The following is a 21,287-nucleotide window of genomic DNA, read 5'->3' on the forward strand; positions in this document are numbered from 1 at the left end:
GTGTGTGTGTGTGTGTGTGTGTGTATGTATATGTGTGTGTGTGTGCGCATGTGGTGTCAATGAAAATATAGAAGGCAAACAAACCTAAAAGATGAGACTCAGAGATTCTTGGGAACTGCAAGACTAACACTGTTGTCGTTTTGGGAAATGCAGGAAGTGTGTGTGTTTCAGTTCTGTAGTTCTGAGTCATGCAGGAAGTGTATGTGTTTCAGTTCTGTAGTTCAGGAGCATGCAGGCTGTGCATACTGGTTCAGTTTTTCTGGAAAAATCCCAAACAACCAGCTGAGTGGTTTTGTCATGAATATGGTTGTGCTGGCCAGAGGGGCGGAGCCTGAGGAAGGGGTGGGGCCAGAATGGTGGAGCTGGAGGGAGGGGCAGAGCTGGGTGTGGAGCAGTAGTGTGGAGCAGAGGGTCAAAGCCGGATGAGGGGTTTAGCTGGATAGAGGGGTGGAGCCTGATTGAGGGGCGGAGCTGGAGAGTCGGTCAGTGGGGCGGAGCCTGATTGAGGGGCGGAGCTGGAGAGTCGGTCATTGGGGCGGAGCCTGATTTAGGGGCGGAGCTGGAGTACAGGTCAGTGGGGTGGAGCCTGGTTGAGGGGCGGAGCTGGAGAGTTGGTCAGTGGGGCGGAGCCTGATTGAGGGGCGGGGCTGGAGAGTCGGTCAGTGGGGTGGAGCCTGGTTGAGGGGCGGAGCTGGAGAGTCGGTCAGTGGGGCGGAGCCTGATTGAGGGGCAGAGCTGGAGAGTCGATCATTGGGGCGGAGCCTGATTTAGGGGCGGAGCTGGAGAGTCGGTCATTGGGGTGGAGCCTGGTTGAGGGGCAGAGCTGGGTTGGGTTGGGCGGTGTGATGACTGAGGCCTGAGGTCACTGGAGCACAGCCCTGTCACCAGCACCAGGTTATTAATGAGGCCCATTACTGACTGCAGGGCACAAATCCATCCAGTCCCTGAAATAACACTGTGTGGGGCCTATCCGCTCAGAAATCTTACAAAAACACCGCCCCTCCTGACAGATGGGTTCTCAGAGGGCGTGCGGACTGCAGTGGCAGGAGGAATGTGTCGAATCTGTGTGCATAAATACATCCATTAGTGTTTGAGCCCGCTTGCGCATTGTTGGAAATTTGGCATGACCGTAAGAATCTGAAATACTTCCCTCCTCTAGGGAGCCGAAGCGAGGCCAGACTGTAGTACATATAGAGCAGTGCATGCTGGGATTTCAGTACTGTGATTTGATTGGGCCCCTCCATGCTCAGGTTGTGGCAGAAAGTTCCTTTTTTATTGGATGGCGGGAGAAAGCTCCCTGTGCGTTTACTCTGCTTCTAAACTGTCATTTTAATTTCAACAGTACCCCATCCAAGCAGTTTTGTTTTGGAAAATAAGCATGTGTTCAATCCGTGGGTCAGGCGGCCAGGCATGTGATTTTTATTTTTATTTAGTCCTGCCCCCCCAGTGAGGAAATCCAGCTCTTCAGACGCGTGATGCCTCAGTCAGGGGCCTGATCCTGTCGCTTGGACACATGCAGTTCATCACATGCTTCAGCGCCCTCTGGTGGGGGTGGTGGGGGGGGGGGTGATGCCTTTTGGGGTTACTCCTGCTGTCTGTGTGCGAAGGGTTAATGACAGCTGCGTAACTGGGCTGTGAGTGAGCAGTGATTGATGTGCCCCCCCCCGCCTCCCCCCCCCCCCCAGGCTCACGAGTGGAGTAAGAACGACGAGCGGTTGCTGGCGGCAGTGGAGCATGGAGAAGCAGACAAGGTCTCCGCCCTGCTGGCCAAGAAGGGCGCCAGCGCCACCAAGCTGGACGGGGACGGAAAATCAGCGTGAGTATCAATGCGTCTGCGCACATCTGTGTACGGCTGCGTGAGTACAACTACGTCTGTGCAGCTGTGTGTGAGTATCGCTACGTCTGCGTGAGTACTGCCACGTCTGCGTGAGTATCGCTACGACTGCGCAGATCTGGGTACGTCTGCGCCGCTGTGTGTGAGTATGACACGCTGTATCAGAGCTCTGAGACATGTCCTCAGGCCCAGGTCTCTGAGCTGGTCTTTGTAGGCTCGCCCCCTCCTCTGCGCATCGTGAGCAGACTGCGCAGCTCGGGGAGCAGACTGCGCAGCTCGGGGAGCAGACGCAGCCGCTGGCGGTTAATGGAGTGCAGGGCAGTCTGAGCGCTCCGCGTGTGTGAGACTCTCTGTCCGGCACAACGGCTCTCTGTCCGGCCGCTGAAGACCGCTGTCTGGCCTCTTAGAAAAAAGAAAAAATACATTTAAAAAACTAGCAGCTGCTGTATGACTTCTGTTTGCCAGCCTGCTCGCTAAAAATAGCCACACCACTCACTGCTGTTGCGCTGATTTAATGAAGCTAATTAGTCTTTTAATCGCCACTCGCATCCCAACTCTTATCACTTCCCAGCTGTTCCTCCTGATGCTGTCAGTCATTTTGAGAGATGCCTGTCATTCTGAGATGTCAGAGCGAACGTTAGATCAGATTGGGCTCGTTACTGCATGCAGTTCAGCCCGCGTTCCTTCTCCATCCGCTGTATGTCTGACTCGTGTGACTCAAGATATTCTCTTGAGTGGGTCTCAGTCGGCTTTCTTTGGGTTGTGAATGTGCACATCCATCTGAAAGCTGTTTGTGGCCACGTTTGCAGACCTGAAAAGACCGAGCTGTGATCCTAACGATGCTGTGGTGCAACTGCTGCATGTGACCCTGCGCATCTGCAGTGAACCTGCGCATCTGCATGTGACCCTGTGCATCTGCAGTGAACCTGCGCATCTGCATGTGACCCTGCGCATTCTGCATGTGAAAGCCAGTCATAATTTAAATCAGCAATCAAATGAAATATGCTGCCATGAAACTTTGAGCTGTGTTTCCCGTCTCTGGGACTGGGACAGGCAGGGAGGGGGCGGTGGGGGGGGGGGACTGGGACCGGGGTGGGGCGGTGGGGGGGGCGTAAACATTTCACACCTGAGCTCAGCGGGACACGCCCACGTTCGGCCCGTAGATGTTCCAGCGCAATCTGCCGTCTGTTCCTCCGCCCCCCTCACTTGAGCACGTGTGGGCGTGCAAATCTGTCGCCCGAGCTTCGAGGTGCAGTCGGCAGGGTGGGCAGTGCTGGGTGGGGGGGGGGGGGTGGGTAGTATGGGGGGGTCCTGGGCTGGGGGTGTGTGTTCTGAGGCTGGGGGGTTTGATGGAAAAAGTGTTGGGTCTGATTGATGTTAGTGTGAAATGAAAAGGCTTTATTGTTGGGTCTGATTGATGTACACAGTGTGAAATGAAAAGGCTGTATTGTTGGGTCTGATTGATGTACACAGTGTGAAATGAAAAGGCTGTATTGTTGGCGCTGATTGATGTTAGCAGTGTGAAATGAAAAGGCTGTATTGTTGGGTCTGATTGATGTACACAGTGTGAAATGAAAAGGCTTTATTGTTGGGTCTGATTGATGTTAGCAGTGTGAAATGAAAAGGCTTTATTGTTGGGTCTGATTGATGTTAGCAGTGTGAAATGAAAAGGCTGTATTGTTGGGTCTGATTGATGTTAGTGTGAAATGAAAAGGCTTTATTGTTGGGTCTGATTGATGTTAGCAGTGTGAAATGAAAAGGCTGTATTGTTGGGTCTGATTGATGTTAGTGTGAAATGAAAAGGCTGTATTGTTGGGTCTGATTGATGTTAGCAGTGTGAAATGAAAAGGCTTTATTGTTGGGTCTGATTGATGTACACAGTGTGAAATGAAAAGGCTGTATTGTTGGGTCTGATTGATGTACACAGTGTGAAATGAAAAGGCTTTATTGTTGGCGCTGATTGATGTTAGCAGTGTGAAATGAAAAGGCTGTATTGTTGGGTCTGATTGATGTACACAGTGTGAAATGAAAAGGCTGTATTGTTGGGTCTGATTGATGTTAGCAGTGTGAAATGAAAAGGCTTTATTGTTGGGTCTGATTGATGTTAGCAGTGTGAAATGAAAAGGCTGTATTGTTGGGTCTGATTGATGTTAGTGTGAAATGAAAAGGCTTTATTGTTGGGTCTGATTGATGTACACAGTGTGAAATGAAAAGGCTGTATTGTTGGGTCTGATTGATGTTAGCAGTGTGAAATGAAAAGGCTTTATTGTTGGGTCTGATTGATGTTAGTGTGAAATGAAAAGGCTTTATCGTTGGGTCTGATTGATGTTAGCAGTGTGAAATGAAAAGGCTTTATTGTTGGGTCTGATTGATGTTAGTGTGAAATGAAAAGGCTGTATTGTTGGGTCTGATTGATGTTAGCAGTGTGAAATGAAAAGGCTTTATTGTTGGGTCTGATTGATGTACACAGTGTGAAATGAAAAGGCTGTATTGTTGGGTCTGATTGATGTACACAGTGTGAAATGAAAAGGCTTTATTGTTGGGTCTGATTGATGTTAGCAGTGTGAAATGAAAAGGCTTTATTGTTGGGTCTGATTGATGTTAGCAGTGTGAAATGAAAAGGCTTTATTGTTGGTGCTGATTGATGTTAGCAGTGTGAAATGAAAAGGCTTTATTGTTGGGTCTGATTGATGTACACAGTGTGAAATGAAAAGGCTGTATTGTTGGCGCTGATTGATGTTAGCAGTGTGAAATGAAAAGGCTGTGTTGTTGGGTCTGAGGTCTGATTGGCGGTTTTCTCTCCTGCCAGTCTGCACGTGGCGGCCACGCGGGGACAGACGGAATGCCTGGCGCTGATTCTGGCGCACGGAGTCGACGCTTCGCTGACGGACGGTTCCGGTGAGCCCCGCCCTCACGCCAATCACTGCCCCGCCCACACGGCAATCACTGCCCCGCCCTCACGCCAATCACTGCCCCGCCCTCACGCCAATCACTGCCCCGCCCTCACGCCCATCACTGCCCCGCCCTCACGCCAATCTTTCACTCTGTACCCAACACGCTACAAACTGAGAATTTAAATGTGAGAGTGTGTGTGTGTTTGTGTGGGTTAGTGAGGTGTGTGTGTGCGTGTGTGTGTGGGTTAGTGAGGTGTGTGTGTGTGTGTGTGGGTTAGTGAGGTGTGTGTGTTTGTGTGGGTTAGTGAGGTGTGTGTGTGTGTGGGTTAGTGAGGTGTGTGTGTGTGTGGGTTAGTGAGGTGTGTGTGTGCGTGTGTGTGTGTGTGTGTGTTTCAGGGAAATAAAAAGCTGTTGACTAAGAAAAGCATCAGATAAAAACATGCTTGGGCAGGACTTTGGAAAAACAGCTTCAGTGAAGGAATATTTACAGGAAAGCAGCGATTGGCCAATAGAAAGGCGGCTTCTTACTACATGGCTCAACAAACTGCTTCTGACACTCTTAATGAAGCAATGTCTCCTTTATTGTGTCAAACATTGCATTAACATGTGTTTTATATTGTACATGGGTTCTACTGCACTCAGGGTTCAGTACAGTCTCTCTACTGCCCTCTCCTGCCCTTGGGGTTCAGTACAGTCTCTCTACTGCCCTCTCCTGCCCTTGGGGTTCAGTACAGTCTCTGTACTGCCCCCAGGGTTCAGTACAGTCTCTCTATTGCCCTCTCCTGCCCTTGGGGTTCAGTACAGTCTCTCTACTGCCCTCTACTGCCCCCAGGGTTCAGTGCAGTCTCTCTACTGCCCCCAGGGTTCAGTACAGTCTCTTTACTGCCCTCTACTGCCCTCAGGGTTCAGTACAGTCGCTCTACTGCCCTCATGGGTCAGTCTATCACTTCATTTTTACTGTCCTCAGGTTTCAGTGCTTTACACCTTGCTGCCAAAAATAACCACCAGGAGTGTGCCAAGAGGCTGATCCAGGTAAGAGCCATGAGATCATTCAACCAATAAGAATCCAGCATTTAAAGAAAACTGGGCTCTGGGGGGGGTGGGGGGGCTTTGTGAGTGGGGGTTTGGGGTAAATGTGGGGCTTTGTGGGGGGTGTGGTGGGGGTAAAAGCAGGGCTTTGTGAGTGGGAGTTTGGGGTAAATGTGGGGCTTTGTGGGGGGTGTGGTGGGGTAAAAGCAGGGCTTTGTGAGTGGGGGTTTGGGGTAAATGTGGGGCTTTGTGGGGGGTGTGGTGGGGTAAAAGCAGAGCTCTGTGGGGGGGGGGGGGGGGGCGGTAAATACAGGGCTCTGGGGGGTGGGGTAGTGTTTGTGCAGGGCACCTCAGGACTCAGACTCTTAATGCTCACGTATCTCTGGTTCTGCTTTAATGAATTAACTGCTTAATCTGATTTGTCTGGACATGGACTAAAAATGTGGTGACTAATTGAACATGACACATAATGACAAGTTCGCAGCAGGTTCAGTTCTTTTCAAAACTACTTTTATCAGAATTTAAAACTGCATGCGGCAGGAATGTAATGGTAATTTACCCCATTAGCATAACCCAGTTCTTTGACACATCACCATCAAAACTGTTGCCAGGCTACAGGTCTGGATTTATTTCTGCTTTTATTTCTTCAAAATAGAAATTTCACAGGGGTGCTTCAGGGCATTGCGTGAGATTTTTTTGTATTTTCTGAAGAGAGGTGGGGCTGGGAGGGTCATGTGACGAGGAGAGGAGAGGACGCCTGTCTGATCACATGACTGGCGAATTTGGGGTTGCTGCCCTGTAGCCAGTCAGGTGATCTACCTGACATGGTATTACTGTGACAGGGCATATAAATGTGCTGCAATAAGAACAGTCCATTCAGCCCATATGGAACGCAAGAATATATTCAGCACTGACACCAAAGTTCGCCTGAGAGATATTGTTTAGTTCACGTCTTTAATCTCATTTGTGAAATTTTGTGACCTGAGCTGATCTGCCATACTGTGTGTATTTCACACTGCCCTCTGGTGGCATGGCTGACCGCTCTTTAGTTCTGTGCTCAGTGTGACCCTATAAACCGCTCTTTCGTTCTGTGCTCAGTGTGACCCTATAAACCGCTCTTTAGTTCTGTTCTCAGTGTGACCCTATAAACCGCTCTTTAGTTCTGTGCTCAGTGTGACCGTATAAACCGCTCTTTAGTTCTGTGCTCAGTGTGACCCTATAAACCGCTCTTTAGTTCTGTTCTCAGTGTGACCGGATCCAGGTCTGCATCCCTCCTACTAGGCACCACATTTGACGGCTGTAGTGGAGGAGGGCGTCTGCCTGTCTGAGCATGTGCAGTTTGTCTTTCTTGCTCTTTTATAACGAGCATGTGGGTGTTTTTTTGACCAATGTGCTCCATTTTTAAAAGCAGTCTGTTCCTCTGGAAGAAAACACACTGACACACTGTTTTCATCATTATAACTGGCGAAAAACAAGATTGCTTTATGATTGGTGAAAAGGGGGACATTTATAACTGGTGAAAAGCAAACTTTTTTGTCTGTTGAAAAACAAAACAAAGTATGATTATACCTTGTGTAAAATCCGTTTGCTCTCCTTCCCGTAGGGTAAATGTGTCATTGACATGCTGGACAGCTCAGGGAAGACCGCTCTTCATCACGCGGGTAAGACCATTACCTGACATTACATTACCTGACATTACATTACCTTACCTTACATTACCCGACATTACATTACATTACCTTATCTGACATTACATTACCTTACATTACATTACATTACCTTACATTACCTGACATTACATTACATTACCTTACATTACCTGACATTACATTACATTACCTTACATTACCTGACATTACATTACCTTACATTGCAATGTTGCCATTTAACAGACTCTTACACACGCAACTTTACACAGCTATAGATATATACTGAAGCAATGCAGGTTAAGTACCTTGCTCAAGGGTACAATGACAGTGCTCTACCTGGGATTAGAACCTGCTGTCTTTGTAGTTTACAAGCCCTGTTCCTTACCCGTTACACTACAGTACCACATTACCCAGGATTCCGTGCAGCAGGCGTGTGCGTGCGGTCGTGGCCGTTCCCCTGTCTCTTTATGGGAAAGTGGGGCAGTGATCGCTTGGGGCGAAGTGTCACTCCTCGTTTCCTTTACTGTGCGCAGCCCGGCTGCAGCTGCTGGTGTGTAATGCGTGTCTGTGCTGCTTTGTGACAGGGGCGGGACTTAGGGTTTGGGGGTAGGACTCTGGGTTTTGGGGCGGGACTTAGGGTTTGGGGGTGGGACTCTGGGTTTTGGGGCGGGACTTAGGGTTTGGGGGTGGGACTCTGGGTTTTGGGGCGGGACTGGGTTTGGGGATGGGGCTCGGTGTTGGGGTGGGACTTGCAGGGGGCAGGACTTTAGGTCTGGGGCAGGGCTCTGAGTTTTGGGCACGGCTCTGTCGGGGGCGGGACTCTGTGTTGGGGGCGGGGCTCCGTGTCGGGGGTGGGACTCTGTGTCGTGGGTGGGACTCTGTGTTGTGGGTGGGACTCTGTGTCGTGGGTGGGACTCTGTGTTGGGGGCGGGGCTTTGTGCACTCAGTGCTGTTGTTTGTCTCATATGCAGCGGCCAGTGGGAGTGTCCTTATTGCCCAGCTGCTCTGTGAGCACAAGAGTCCTGTGAACCTGAAGGATGCGGTACGTATGGGAGCCACTGATCGCACTGAATACGCTCCAGCATCATACACGCGCATACACGCGCATATACACGCATGCATGCGCGTAAATGCGCATACACACGCATAAACAGGCATACATGCGCATAAACATGCATTCACACTCATACACATGCATAAACATGCATTCACACGCATACACACGCATAAATATGCATACACACGCATAAACATGCATTCACACGCATACACACACATAAACATTCATACACACGCATACACATGCATAACCATTCATATACAGGCATAAACATTCATAAACACGCATGCACACGCATAGGCATTCATAAACATGCATACAGTGAGCTGCTCTCTCACTGCTGTGTCATCTGAATTCATGTGAAAGGGAGCAATACAAATAACATATCGCACAATGACTAAAATAAGACTAAAATAACTGCTGATTCTCAGGCAGATTTTATGCTGAGAGGAAACTGTCATGGGTGCGGGGGGGAGTCTCATGTAGAGTTCAGACTCATTCATCTTAATCTTGCGTGAAGACGGCCGCATGCGTCTTCATCCATCTGACGTGTCTGTCAGGCCTGGTACTCCCCGAACGGACTCCCTTCCGTGCAGGAAGTGTAGGAGTTTCCTCTCAGCGCACCAGCTCGTCATTTCGCAATTTAAAGCTGCACAGAACTGCGTTCGTTCAGCTGATTCTCTGAACCAGAGGCACTTAGGGTGACAGAACATAACTACATCCTCCTGCGTTACATGAGCAGCAGTGGCACGGACCCTCCCAACATGTTTTTTTAAGTAGTTGTGTTACAGAAATTGCACTTAGTTTGTCAAACCCATTTGTAAACTGTAGAATGTGATCATATTCATCCTAATACATTTATCAGTGATGAGATCAGAATCTCTGGGATCAGTTATCTCACAGCACAGCGAGCTCAGTTATCGGTTAGCTCAGAGCAAAGCGAGGTCATTGATTGGTTAGCTCATTGTTCTGAACCAGGTTGTCTCAGCTTGAGTGTATGTGTGTATATGGACCCAGTTCTCTTTGGCTCTTTACTGAAGGAGATAGAAGCACGCCATCTGTCAGTCTTTCTTACAAAAATATCACAAATTATCTACACTTTATAAAGGAGACAGAATGTTGATCACTAGCTCTCTTGTTTTGTTTCATACGATGTAGAGCACCCTGTTGGCAGTTTGTCCTGTTTTTTTCAGAGCATTAAAACGCATTTATTTTATTATTTTTTTATAATCCAATCTGTTTGGATCCCACTTTACCAGTGTCGGTTTCTGTGCTGTTATGTCTGGGCGCGCATGCTATTTATGGAGAACCTGCGCGGGATTGGCTGCGACCTGTGTGTGTGTGGGTGGGTGGGTGCGAGCGTGTGTTTGTGTGTGCATGGGTGGGTGGGTGCGAGCGTGTGTTTGTGTGTGCGTGGGTGGGTAGGTGCATGCATGCGAGCGTGTGTGTGTGTGTATGTGTGTGTTTGTGTGTGCGCTTGTGGGTTTGTGCATGCGTGCGTGCGTGGGTGCGTAGGACTACATAGCCCCAGTTATAGCTGGCCTATTGGCTGATTGAGGGAGGTTTGCATTCACATCTTTGGCTGTGTGTCAGATAGAGGTTAAATCTCTGCTCTTCTCAGAGCTGAGTGTTTGTTACAGAGTCAGGGTCTGAGTCCAGATCTCTGGTCTCGGCAGAGCTGAGTGTTTGTTACAGAGTCAGGGTCTGGGTCCAGATCTCTGTGCTTGTCAGAGCTGAGTGTTTGTTACAGAGTCAGGGTCTGGGTCCAGATCTCTGCTCTTGTCAGAGCTGAGTGTTTGTTACAGAGTCAGGGTCTGGGTCCAGGTGCTGCTAACAGACCTTTGAGTCCCAAAGAGAGCGCCCTCTGCTGCAGTGCGCTGGGGCGAAGCTCGATTTGTGTTTGGCCTGTCATCCCCCCCCCCCCACCTGTCTGTGTTCAGAAACTCCGCTCATTCCATTCATTTTGACATCTCCTGGGTTTCTAATGCAGGGCGTGTCAGATTCACTTCTGTGCCTCTGCTGTGATTTATTTATTCAGTTTTTTATGCTGGGCTCTTGATCAGTTTAATTTATTTAAACTCTTTCAGTATTTTTTACTTCAAATTTTTCTTTCCATCTGACCTCAGTTTTAGAGAAATGTTTTAGTTTCAGTGACGGACTGTCTACTTTCTGTTCGGTCCCCACAAATTTCACTGTTCAATGGAACCTTTTTTAAGGGATCCTGTGGCATATGGCACGTTACAGAAAGTCCTAGCGATGGTTGATCTGACTGGTTAAAATGGCGGGATGTGAATATGGGGCACGTATTCTTCATGGCACGCAGAGCCTATTTCTGACTCAGTTTGGCCTTATTAATTAGATTAAATGTGTGCAACCGGAGAACAACCGATAATCAAATCACAGACCCCGCTGGATTTTCAGTGTGCACATGTGCCAAAAAGCATAATCCCCCCCTATTCCAGGAATGTGTGGAGTATGAATCTGACAGGCGTAGTGCGCAGTGTTAGTTTGGATGTTAATAATGGCCCTCTCTGGAGCGCGCGGCGCTAGCGCTAGCGCTGCTAACCCCTTTAACTGGCGCGTGAGTCACTCTGGCAGAGCGCGCTGTCGCGGTAACGATGCCCGCCGGCCCTCCCTGTACTGAACTCTATTTGAGTCCTATTGCCCCCCCCCATCCCCCCCGTGCTGAAACGCAGCGCTGTGAAAACATTCGCGCTCCCTGATGTAATGTGAGCTGAGGCTGCTCTCGCCGGGGTTGATAAGACAGCGAGGGGCAGACTGGGGGGGTGGGGGGGGGCGAGGTAAACGCCGTACAGGCTGATGTAATTGTCTCGCATTTTTAGCACATCGCAAAGTTCGCGGCTAGTTTCCAACCTTCCATCATTTGATGCAAGTTTGCAAACTCTTGCAGAGGCTTTCTGATCGGTGGTCTGGACATTTATTCCAGTGTAGAGCAGAGAGACAGTGTGTGAGACTGTGCACAATCTGCGGCGTTGTGTTGAGAATCTCCCAAACTTTACTTTTTGTTCAGACTGTCAGCACAGAGCTTCTGTTCTTCTAATAGACTCAATTACACCAAGCTTCTCTTCTGAAGCAGCGCTCACTGTAAAGGGCTTCTCTTCTGAAGCTGCACTCACTGTAAAGGGCTTCTCTTCTGAAGCTGCACTCACTGTAAAGGGCTTCTGTGCTGAAGCTGAATGCACTGTAACACAACTGTGGTGATATTTTACAGCAACTCATTTCAAAGCAGAAAAACAGCAGTGTTTTGTGTGTGTGTCCTGCCAGGAGGGGTTAATGTGCGTGCGTGTGTGTGTGTGTGTGTTTGTGTGTCCTACAGGAGGGGTTAATGTGTGTGTGTGTGTGTCCTACAGGAGGGGTTAATGTGCGTGTGTGTGTGTGTGTTCTGCAGTAGGGGTTAATGTGTGTGTGTGTGTGTGTGTTCTGCAGTAGGGGTTAATGTGTGTGTGTGTGTGTGTGTGTGTGTGTGTGTGTTCTGCAGTAGGGGTTAATGTGTGTGTGTGTGTGTGTGTGTGTGTCCTACAGGAGGGGTTAATGTGTGTGTGTGTGTGTGTTCTGCAGTAGGGGTTAATGTGTGTGTGTGTGTCCTGCAGGAGGGCTGCACTCCGTTGCTGTTGTCTGCTCGCCATGCCCATGCGGACGTGTGCCGGACCCTGATGGACTGGGGAGCCGATGTGAACGCCTGTGACAAGAGTGGCAGGTAGCAGCACTGCCTGTGATTCTGTGGTTAATAATAAACCCTGTGTGTGTGTGTGTCTGCCTGTGTGTGTGTGTGTGTGTCTGCCTGTGTGTGTGTGTGTGTGTGGGGTTAGTTAATAAACCCTGTGTGTGTGTGTATCTCTCAGGACTGCGGTGATGTTGGCCAGTGAGAGCAGCAGTGTCGCTGCGGTGGAGATGCTGGTGCAGAGGGGAGCAGGCCTGTTGATGGTGGACTCTCTGGGCCACGATGTCCTGCACTACGCTAAGCTCTCGGGCAGCTCCCAGATCAAAGCTCTCCTCTCCAGTGCACTACAGCGCCTCAGAAAGGACTCCGGTAAGGCCTCCCCCACCTCCTGTGGTTCCGCTTCAGCCCCCCTCTGCCTTTTAGGAAGAGCAGAACTCTCTCTTCCTGGCTCGGAATGATGGGATAAGAATTTTGGAATTGCCAAGTTTAGACACGTGAATTAGCACGTTAGCACGTAACGGTGACAGACTGTGGCAGACCGCCTGTGCTCCTTGGGAAGCGGCCAGGCTGTGGTTAGTGCTCTGGGCTGGAGGCTTTTCTCTGTATCTCAGTGAGTGTCTCTTTTTTGGTGAGGGTTGGACACCGGCTCGTGAGATAGCGGGAGTTGCGCTGTTGCAGTGTAAGATGTGAGTGCATTCTATTCCACCCTTTTTCAATGAAACACTGCCACCTGCTGGCTGGTGGAAGGCTAGCACCAACTCCAGCCATTCGGTGAGCACAGTGAGATTTTTAGTTCATGATTATGACATCAGCCTAATGGTTAATAATGACATCCTAATTCTAGTCTTTAGAGGTGGGATGTCAAACTCAAAGCCTAGAGGGCCACCTTTTTCTGGGTGTTGTGTGTTCATGCATTTAAGTGCTTTAAGTCCATAATCCTGAGGCCTGACCTGCCCACTCTGTGGAGGGAACTGCAGGTGTTGCAGCCAGACAGGAGTGGAGTTGGAGATCTTTAAATTTTGGGTTCCATTTAGAGTCTTCTGAATTTTCAGCTTGAGAAATAAGGATATTAAATTTTGTTTCCAAGCCCACTCAAAAGCACTCGCGTCATTTACAGCACAGGAGCAGGCGCTGCGTTTGTTTGTTGTGTTCATGTTTACTGTGGTGTTGAAAAATGTGTTTTTAATAGTGTGTTAATTCTAGAAGTGGTGGTACACTGATTTAATGTGCTGATTAATTGTTCTCATTAAATGAACTGACTAGCTTTTAATGTTCTTTTTCTCTTTGTTGATACAGATACGATGTCGCCAAAACCACTCCAGGTAAGGAAACGGTTTATTGTGTTGCTCTGCCGGACACGCTGAGCTGGCCTGTGTCAGCTGACCTGCTCTCAGCAAATCAGAAGAGCAGGGTATCGGTTGCCGAGCGGCCACGCCCTTTCGGCCCCCCGAGGCGGCGTTCCCGTCTCCCCGCGCGCGCTCGTAGCGTACGGAGACGCGGCAAAGATCTTCCCGCCAAAAATCCCCCCGCTTCCTGAACTGAGCTCAAATCCCGCGGCCTCAGCATGAGCATGTGTCTAACTCCTCCGCGCTACGGACGGCCTGAAACCTCCCTCTTCCAGAATAAACTCAGAAATAAACACATAAATAAACACATAAATAAACACATAAACACTGCCCCTGGCACGGTCGATGCCCATCTGAGTGACTCTTGTACTCTTTTCACTAACCGGACTAAAACGCTGACTCGCTGATTTCTCCTCTCCGCACTCTCGCTCTCTCACTCTCACTCTCTCACTCACTCTCAGCATGATTCGCTGGCTCTGGGGGACGGAGACAGGAGCACCACTCCCAAAAAGCGGAAAGCCCCGCCCCCTCCTTTTAGCCCCATTCAGGTAAAGGCATGCACCTGTTCGTCTGTGCACCTGTCCGTCCATCTGTCTGTCTTTCCGTCTGTGTGGAAGGATCCTGGGCCTTTGCCCTCTCTGTTTAAATGCCTGTGTGCTCTCTGTCTCCTGCCAGTAACTCACTTCTGTTTATCTACTGAAATGCTTTCCAGACTCAAATCTCAGAATATAATCGATATTGTGTTTGAAAATGTGATGCCGTGTACATGGGTAGGAAGTGTGCGTTATGAATCCGTGATGGGTCATTAATTGTCTGCGTATTTGTCACGTGTTTGTTTGAGATGTGCATCTGTCTCCTGGACTTTGATAAGTCTGGGTCACTTCTGCCCATTTTTTTCGACTGTCTCATCGCAGATTTTGATGAGATTTGGCTGGTTTGGTCTGATAAGAAACCCTTGGGACTGAAATTACCCAGAATCCTTATTAAGGGAGATATGGGCTAACACAGGTCAGATTAGCGCTACTCCATGAAAACACCTGCATTTCACAGACCAACTGTCATTATTATAATCTCACGTAACTCGGTTACCTTAAATTTTGGGGTCAACATAGAACGTAATGTATGTAAAAGATAGAGCTGGATAAGAACCCTAAAATGATATAAGAACCTTTTCTCTGTGACCTATAGTAATGTACATGTGACAAGTCGAAAGTTATGGGGTTTTGCTAATTTGCCCAAACTTTGTTAGCCCATTTCTCTTATAATAAGGATCCTGGGCAAATAAGCCAAATCTCATTAAAATCTGTGACTTTGGAGTCCAGATATGTGTTGAATTGACCTGGACTTACCCAGTTTTGGTATGCTTTTGCTATTGTACAGTCTATTCTGTGTGTGTATGTGGGGGGTGGGGGTGGGGTGGGGGGGGGGGTGGGAGGGATATTTGCGTGCGTGTGCAGGTGTGTGTGTAAGCACGCGTGAGTGTGTCTGTGCAGGTGTGTGTGTGTAAGCACGCATGAGTGTGTCTGTGCAGGTGTGTGTGTGTAAGCGCACGTGAGTGTGTCTGTGCAGGTGTGTGTGTGTAAGCGCACGTGAGTGTGTCTGTGCAGGTGTGTGTGTAAGCGCACGTGAGTGTGTGTGTGGTGAAGGATTTGCAGGAGTAAAACAGTAAATAAGTGATGTATATTATATCACTTATATATTAAATGAGTATATTGTTTTCCCAGAGTCCTCAGCTGTCTGAAATGGCGTCTCCCCCTTACCTGACCCCGAGCCAAACCCCAACATCGAGTACGAACGTCACGCCCAGGAAGTTTAATTACCAGGTAACGGTCTCTCCCTGTGGAGCTTATTCTGGTGTTGGTCTTTCTGTGTGAATTTTTCTAACATTGGCCTCTCGCTCTGTGACCAACGGTTTTGTAATGTTTGACTCTTTCTGTGAGAAAGGAGGTTGTTTTAATGTTGGTCTCTGAATAAGGAGGTTTTTTAAACTTTGTTCTCTGTGAGAAAGATGGAGTGTAGCACAGTGGGTAAGGAACTGGGCTTGTAACCGAAAGGTCGCAGGTTCGATTCCCGGGTTGGGCACTGCCGTTGTACCCTTGAGCAAGGTACTTAACCGGAATTGCTTCAGTATATATCATTACATTACATTATTACATTATAGGCATTTAGCAGACGCTCTTATCCAGAGCGACGTACAACAAGTGCATAGGTATATCCAGCTGTATAAATGGATACAATGTAAAATGCTATGTAAAAGTTGTGTAAGTCGCTCTGGATAAGAGCGTCTGCTAAATGCCTGTAATGTAATGTAATGTAATGTAATGTAATGTAAAGAAAGATGGTCTTTGGTCGCTGTGGCAGGAGGACGAGCTGAAGAGCGAGGTGCTGAAGAGCGAGGTGCTGAAGGAGGAGATCGAGAAGTTGCAGGAGGAGAAGAGCATGCTGCTGGAGACCATCGAGGACCTGAAGCAGATCGTAGAGCAAACGCAGCCCAAGGTGTGTGTGTGTGTGTGTGTGTGTGTGTGTGTCTGTGTGTCTGTGTGTCTGTGTGTGTGTGTGTGTGTGTGTGTGTGTGTGTGTGTGTGTGTGTGTGTGTGTCTGTGTGTCTGTGTGTGTGTGTGTGTGTGTGTGTGTGTGTGTGTGAGTGTGAGTGTGAGTGTGAGTGTGAGTGTGAGTGTGTGTGTGTCTGTGTGTCTGTGTGTCTGTGTGTCTGTGTGTGTGTGTGTGTGTGTGTGTGTCTCTCGCGTATGTTAGATAATAGTGATGAAGGTTTAGAGTGAGAAGGCTAAGTATGTTCCATGTTTGATCTGTAAAGGCTATCAGGAAAGACTTCAGGTTATTGATCTTTTCAGGCTTATCAAAAGTATTTTCTTCTGAGTTTTCTTTGTTATAGAAAAATAGGAATTGGATTGTTGAAGAACCTCTGCTCTGTCTGGGAAACCTGCCAGGCAGACACATCAGGGACACTGTGCACTTGGAGGTTTATGTGCCGGAGTTGCTGTTTAATGACATTCTCTGTTTTAGCTCCTGTACAGAGAGACCATCTCTGAGTGAAGTTTGTTTGTTTGTTTGTTTGTTTGTTCGTTCGTTCAGGCAGGGAATTGTGGGAGTGATGAGCCGTCCTTGGTAGCGACGCTGCAGGCGAAGGTTGCTGCCCTCTCTCTGGAAAACCAGCAGCTTGCTCACATCCTGAAGGTCAGTCAGTCTCAGAGCGGTCTCTCTCTGGAAAACCAGCAGCTTGCTCACATCCTGAAGGTCAGTCAGTCTCAGAGCGGTCTCTCTCTGGAAAACCAGCAGCTTGCTCACATCCTGAAGGTCAGTCAGTCTCAGAGCGGTCTCTCTCTGGAAAACCAGCAGTTTGCTCACATCCTGAAGGTCAGTCAGTCTCAGAGCGGTCTCTCTCTGGAAAACCAGCAGCTTGCTCACATCTCAGAGCTTGCAGGATGTGAGCAAGCTTGACTTGATGTTGTCACTGTCATGGCCACAGCTCAGAGGACAGTGTTGAGATGTTGAGACTGAAGGGGTATTTTTGTGAGAGTGTGATGTTGGGATTGAGGGGGTATTTTTGTGAGAGTGTGATGTTGGGATTGAGGGGGTATTTTTTGTGAATGTCCCCCCCACCCCATGTCTCTCTCTCTCACACAGAAACGCCAGGGGGACGAGGTCCAGGACCACTCCCGACCCAACAGCATCGACTCCAACGCCTCCTACCACTCCACCAACGCCGAATTTGAGCCCCCCAGCCAGGACAAAGAGTTCTCCCCAAAAAAGGCTGAGGAGGAGGGGAAGGGAGGGAGCGAGGAGGAGATCCGGCACCTGAGGGAGGCGCTGGGGAGCCTCCAGGCCAAGCTGCAGGAGTCCCAGCAGGAGAACCGCACCCTGCAGGAGGCGCAGGCCCTGCAGGAGGAGCTGAGGCTGAAGGAGGCGCTGGAGCAGGAGGTGCAGGAGCTGCGGGAGCAGCTGGAGCGGGCGCGGGAGGAGCAGGAGCGGGACGGCCAGCGAATGGGAGCCCTGCAGGCTCAGCTGGAGGGCGGGGCCGACCGTGTGAGCTCTGAGGAGGTGGAGCAGTTAAAGACCTCCTACACCATGCTGGTGGAGAGCCTGACGCTGGAGAAGGCCCAGCTGGCCAGCAGCTACAAGGAGGCGCAGGAGGAGGTGAAGATGCTGCAGGAGGCGCTGCAGGGGGCCGTCCCCGTGGAGGCCGCCGCCCGGGACTTTGAGGAGATGAAGGTGGAGCTTGGGCGGGTGATTGACGGGCTGCAGAAGAGGCTGCTGGAGCTGTCGCAGTCGTACAGCGAGGCCCAGGGCGAGCTGAACTCCGCCCGCTCCCAGCTGGAGGCCCGCGCCACGCCCGACCCGGAGCTGCAGGCGCTGCGGCGCCAGGCCGAGGAGGCGCAGGAGGAGATCGCCCTCCTCAGGCGGGAGGCGGAAGCGCAGGCCCAGGCCACCGTGGCGCTGGCTGACCACACCCAGGTGGTGGCGTCGCTGGGGGGCGCGCTGAAGGAGGCGGAGTCTCGGGAGGAGGAGCTGAAGGAGCGTCTGGCGGAGCGGACGCTGCAGGTGGAGGCGCTGAAGGAGCGGCTGACGGTGGAGAAGGACGCCACGCCCGACGACTCGGTGTCCCGCCTGGAGCACCAGCAGATGCAGGAGGCCCTGGAGGCCCAGGTGTCCCAGCTCACCCTGCTGCTGCAGGACGCGCTGCGCAAGCAGGACGAGATGGCCCTGGAGACGGCGGCGGCCTGGCAGGAGGCGCGGGACGGGAGGAGCGAGAGGGAGGCGCTGAGGGAGCAGCTGGAGGCCAGCGAGCGGGAGAGGGCCCAGCTCAACAGCAGGAGCCGAGCCGCTCAGGAGACCGTCGCTGACATGCGCTCCAGAGCAGAGGCCCTCCTGTCCTCTGAGCAGGACAAGAAGAAGAAGGTCAGTTAGGCTGAGACACGCCTCTCCTTACAACCTTAACTGAAACCAGCAGAAATGAGATGTGGCGTCTCAATGAAGATTTAAAATGTAGTCCAGGGTAGGACTGAAAAATTAGCATGAGTATTATGTTGGTATTATGGGAGGTGGAGTGCCCCACGGGTCAGCATTAGGACCTCTGCTCTTCCTTTTTTTTATACACATTGCTTGGGTTAGACATTAGGAGCAAGCAATTTAGAATGTTAATGATTTAATTGATGAACTCTTTAATAGAAGTGGACGGGCGGATGTTTGGCTGGACGGGTAGATGCTGGGTTGGACGGGTGGATGCTGGGTTGGACGGGTCGATGCTGGGCAAGACGGGTAGATGCTGGGCAAAAGGAGCAGATGCTGGGTTGGGTTAAAGTTGACTCATGCCTGCAGATCGAGGAGCTGAATAAGGAGGTGAGTCGGCTGAAGGAGGCGCTGAACAGCCTCTCGCAGCTCTCCTACGCCCCCAAGAGGCAGACCTCCCAGGTGGAGACCCTGCAGCAGCAGGTCAAACAGCTGCAGTACCAGCTGACGGTGAGTCGCGTGCCCAAAAACACTGTTGCCACGGTCACTGTCAGCCAACCACGTCTCGCTTTACTCTCCCCACGGTCATTTGGGCGGTGTTTAACGCTCTGTGATTGGCTCAGGGGCCTTTCCTGTTCTGCTCCTCAGACAGCTTAAAACCCAAGGAGGAAGATTTATAAAAGAGCTTCAGCAGACTGGGGATCGCTTTTGTGTTGTTTGCCTTTTGCTCTGTGGTGCTGTGGCTGTGGCAGGAAGTTGGCCGGTGATGACCTCGCTCCTCTTTCTCCGCAGGAATCTAAGAAGCAGCACCATGAGATCGTGTCGGTCTACAGAATGCACCTGCTCTACGCCGTCCAGGTGAGCCCGCGTGCCCGCATTCTGACCCTGCCCGCGACCCCTTCCTCCTCATTCTGCCTCGTGCCCACTTCCTCCTCATTCTGCCTCGTGCCCGCTTCCTGTGTGAGCCCGTGCACCCACATTCTGAATCTGCCCAGCGCCGTCATGTATAAATGTAATTGTATTAATGTGTTTATGCAGGGCCAGATGGATGAAGACGTGCAGAAGGCTTTGAAACAGATACTGATGATGTGCAAGGTGCCCACAGAAGCCAAGTGAGACTGCGGAGTTAAAGTTTACATACTGCCTGAGGCAGACGGAGCGTGCTGTCTCTCTGCCCAAAACGTACCCGTGCACTGACCCCATCCCGCAAGAACCGCAGGACTGAGCCCCGCTGAACAGCAGGCGTGTCGGACAGTCCTGGGGCCGTCCTTAAATGTCCCTGACTGGGGCTGTCCCCAACAGAGACCCTCAGCCCACAGAACTGGAACGGTAGCACCGAATCAACCCTTCTGTGTGCAGCAGCTCTGAAGCAGAGAATCATGGGAGATGTAGTCCCTGCAGCTCACCGACAGACCCCTGGGTGTGCTTGACATGTTAATTGGGTGATTACGTGGTTAAAATTCACATTTAAAATATTTTAATACGTATTTTCAAAAAAATTTAAAAAAGAAGTTATTTATTTTTTGATTGTTGAAAAAGTGCAGTTATGCATTTCAAAAATTTAAAAAAAGCACATTCAATGTATGAGAAGTTCCTCAGACCTCTGAAAATGCATGGTTTTTATGCTTTTTCTATTAACATTTTCCTATTAGCATGTACATTTATATAAAAATCAATATTTTACAGAGTATGCCTGTTTTGTAGCTACTCATACTTTTTTGACATTCAGACGAGGAAAGAGTGTAGTTGTGTAGAGTGTAGTTGTATTTTTATAATATTCCTTAGTTTGTGCGTTTTTGCATTTTGAATAAAGCGGTTGTGTGTTGGGCGTAATATTGAGCCCAGATTTTGTAGTCTGATGGAGGAACGTGGTGGAAGGTTGGCACCCCAACACCTTTCCGTAGTGCGCCCCTTTGTAACACCTTCAGAACTGAGTAGTGTTAACTCTCTAGAGCCCTTTTCTCAGCCGAACGCCCCAGGCTGTATTAACGCTGGTATTTATTTAGCGGTCAAGTACTTGAAAGATGTGGTTTAGAAGTTCCGGAAGCCCTCAGAGGGCAGAACCGTAAAAACGTTGGCATGGCAACCGCGGAGGTCCTGGCTGCACGGTGGCCACCAGCGCAGGCGTGTGCAGTAGCGTGTGCAGTAGCGTGTTCAGCCGTGTACTGTAGCGTGTGCAGTAGCGTGTACTGTAGCGTGTGCAGTAGCGTGTGCAGTAGCGTGTGCAGCTGTGTGCAGTAGCGTGTGCCCGTGTCTGCACAGCGTCGCCCACGCTGCCCGTCACACGTGTACTGAGGGAAAAAACATGTCAGTATTCTCTGTAGGCTGATTTTTTTACTTGCAATATTGTTAGAGGGAAAGAGGAATGATTAGTGTGTTATAAACATTACTGCGTGCACACACACACACACTCGCCCACATGCACGTGAACACACGTACGTACGCACGCACGCACACACACACTACACACACACACTCGCCCACATGCACGTGAACACACGTGCGCACGCACGCACGCACACACATGGGGCGACATAGCTCAGGAGGTAAGAGGTAAGAGCGGTTGTCTGGCAGTCGGAGGGTTGCCGGTTCGATCCCCACCCCGGGCGTGTCGAAGTGTCCCTGAGCAAGACACCTAACCCCTAACTGCTCTGGTGAATGCGAGGCATCAATTGTAAAGCGCTTTGGATAAAAGCGCTATATAAATGCAGTCCATTTACGCACGCACACACACACACACACACACACACACAGGGTACCTGCACACTAAGCGCAGTGCTGGTTGGGGTTTAGGGTTCTGTGGGTCTTGTTGTTTAGCAGCTGAG

At 50.1% G+C, this 21,287-nt stretch overlaps 1 protein-coding gene across 1 annotated transcript in view; it reads left to right on the forward strand.

Moving 5' to 3' along the window:
* Positions 1-20,231, forward strand: part of rai14 (retinoic acid induced 14) — a 48,951-nt gene extending 28,720 nt beyond the window's left edge. The window contains exons 3-18 of the mRNA XM_035392267.1: positions 1,686-1,816; positions 4,644-4,732; positions 5,696-5,760; positions 7,361-7,418; positions 8,378-8,448; positions 12,078-12,184; positions 12,330-12,517; positions 13,445-13,470; positions 13,956-14,042; positions 15,219-15,317; positions 15,856-15,990; positions 16,588-16,689; positions 17,140-18,411; positions 18,832-18,972; positions 19,255-19,320; positions 19,501-20,231. Coding sequence (XP_035248158.1) covers positions 1,686-1,816; positions 4,644-4,732; positions 5,696-5,760; positions 7,361-7,418; positions 8,378-8,448; positions 12,078-12,184; positions 12,330-12,517; positions 13,445-13,470; positions 13,956-14,042; positions 15,219-15,317; positions 15,856-15,990; positions 16,588-16,689; positions 17,140-18,411; positions 18,832-18,972; positions 19,255-19,320; positions 19,501-19,578 — 2,715 coding nt within the window. The 3' untranslated portion in view covers positions 19,579-20,231. The remainder of the gene's footprint in view (positions 1-1,685; positions 1,817-4,643; positions 4,733-5,695; positions 5,761-7,360; positions 7,419-8,377; positions 8,449-12,077; positions 12,185-12,329; positions 12,518-13,444; positions 13,471-13,955; positions 14,043-15,218; positions 15,318-15,855; positions 15,991-16,587; positions 16,690-17,139; positions 18,412-18,831; positions 18,973-19,254; positions 19,321-19,500) is intronic.
* Positions 20,232-21,287: the final 1,056 nt, after the last annotated feature.

Source organism: Anguilla anguilla, chromosome 14 (genome assembly GCF_013347855.1).
Source record: "Anguilla anguilla isolate fAngAng1 chromosome 14, fAngAng1.pri, whole genome shotgun sequence".
Classification (NCBI taxonomy): Eukaryota; Metazoa; Chordata; class Actinopteri; order Anguilliformes; family Anguillidae; genus Anguilla; species Anguilla anguilla.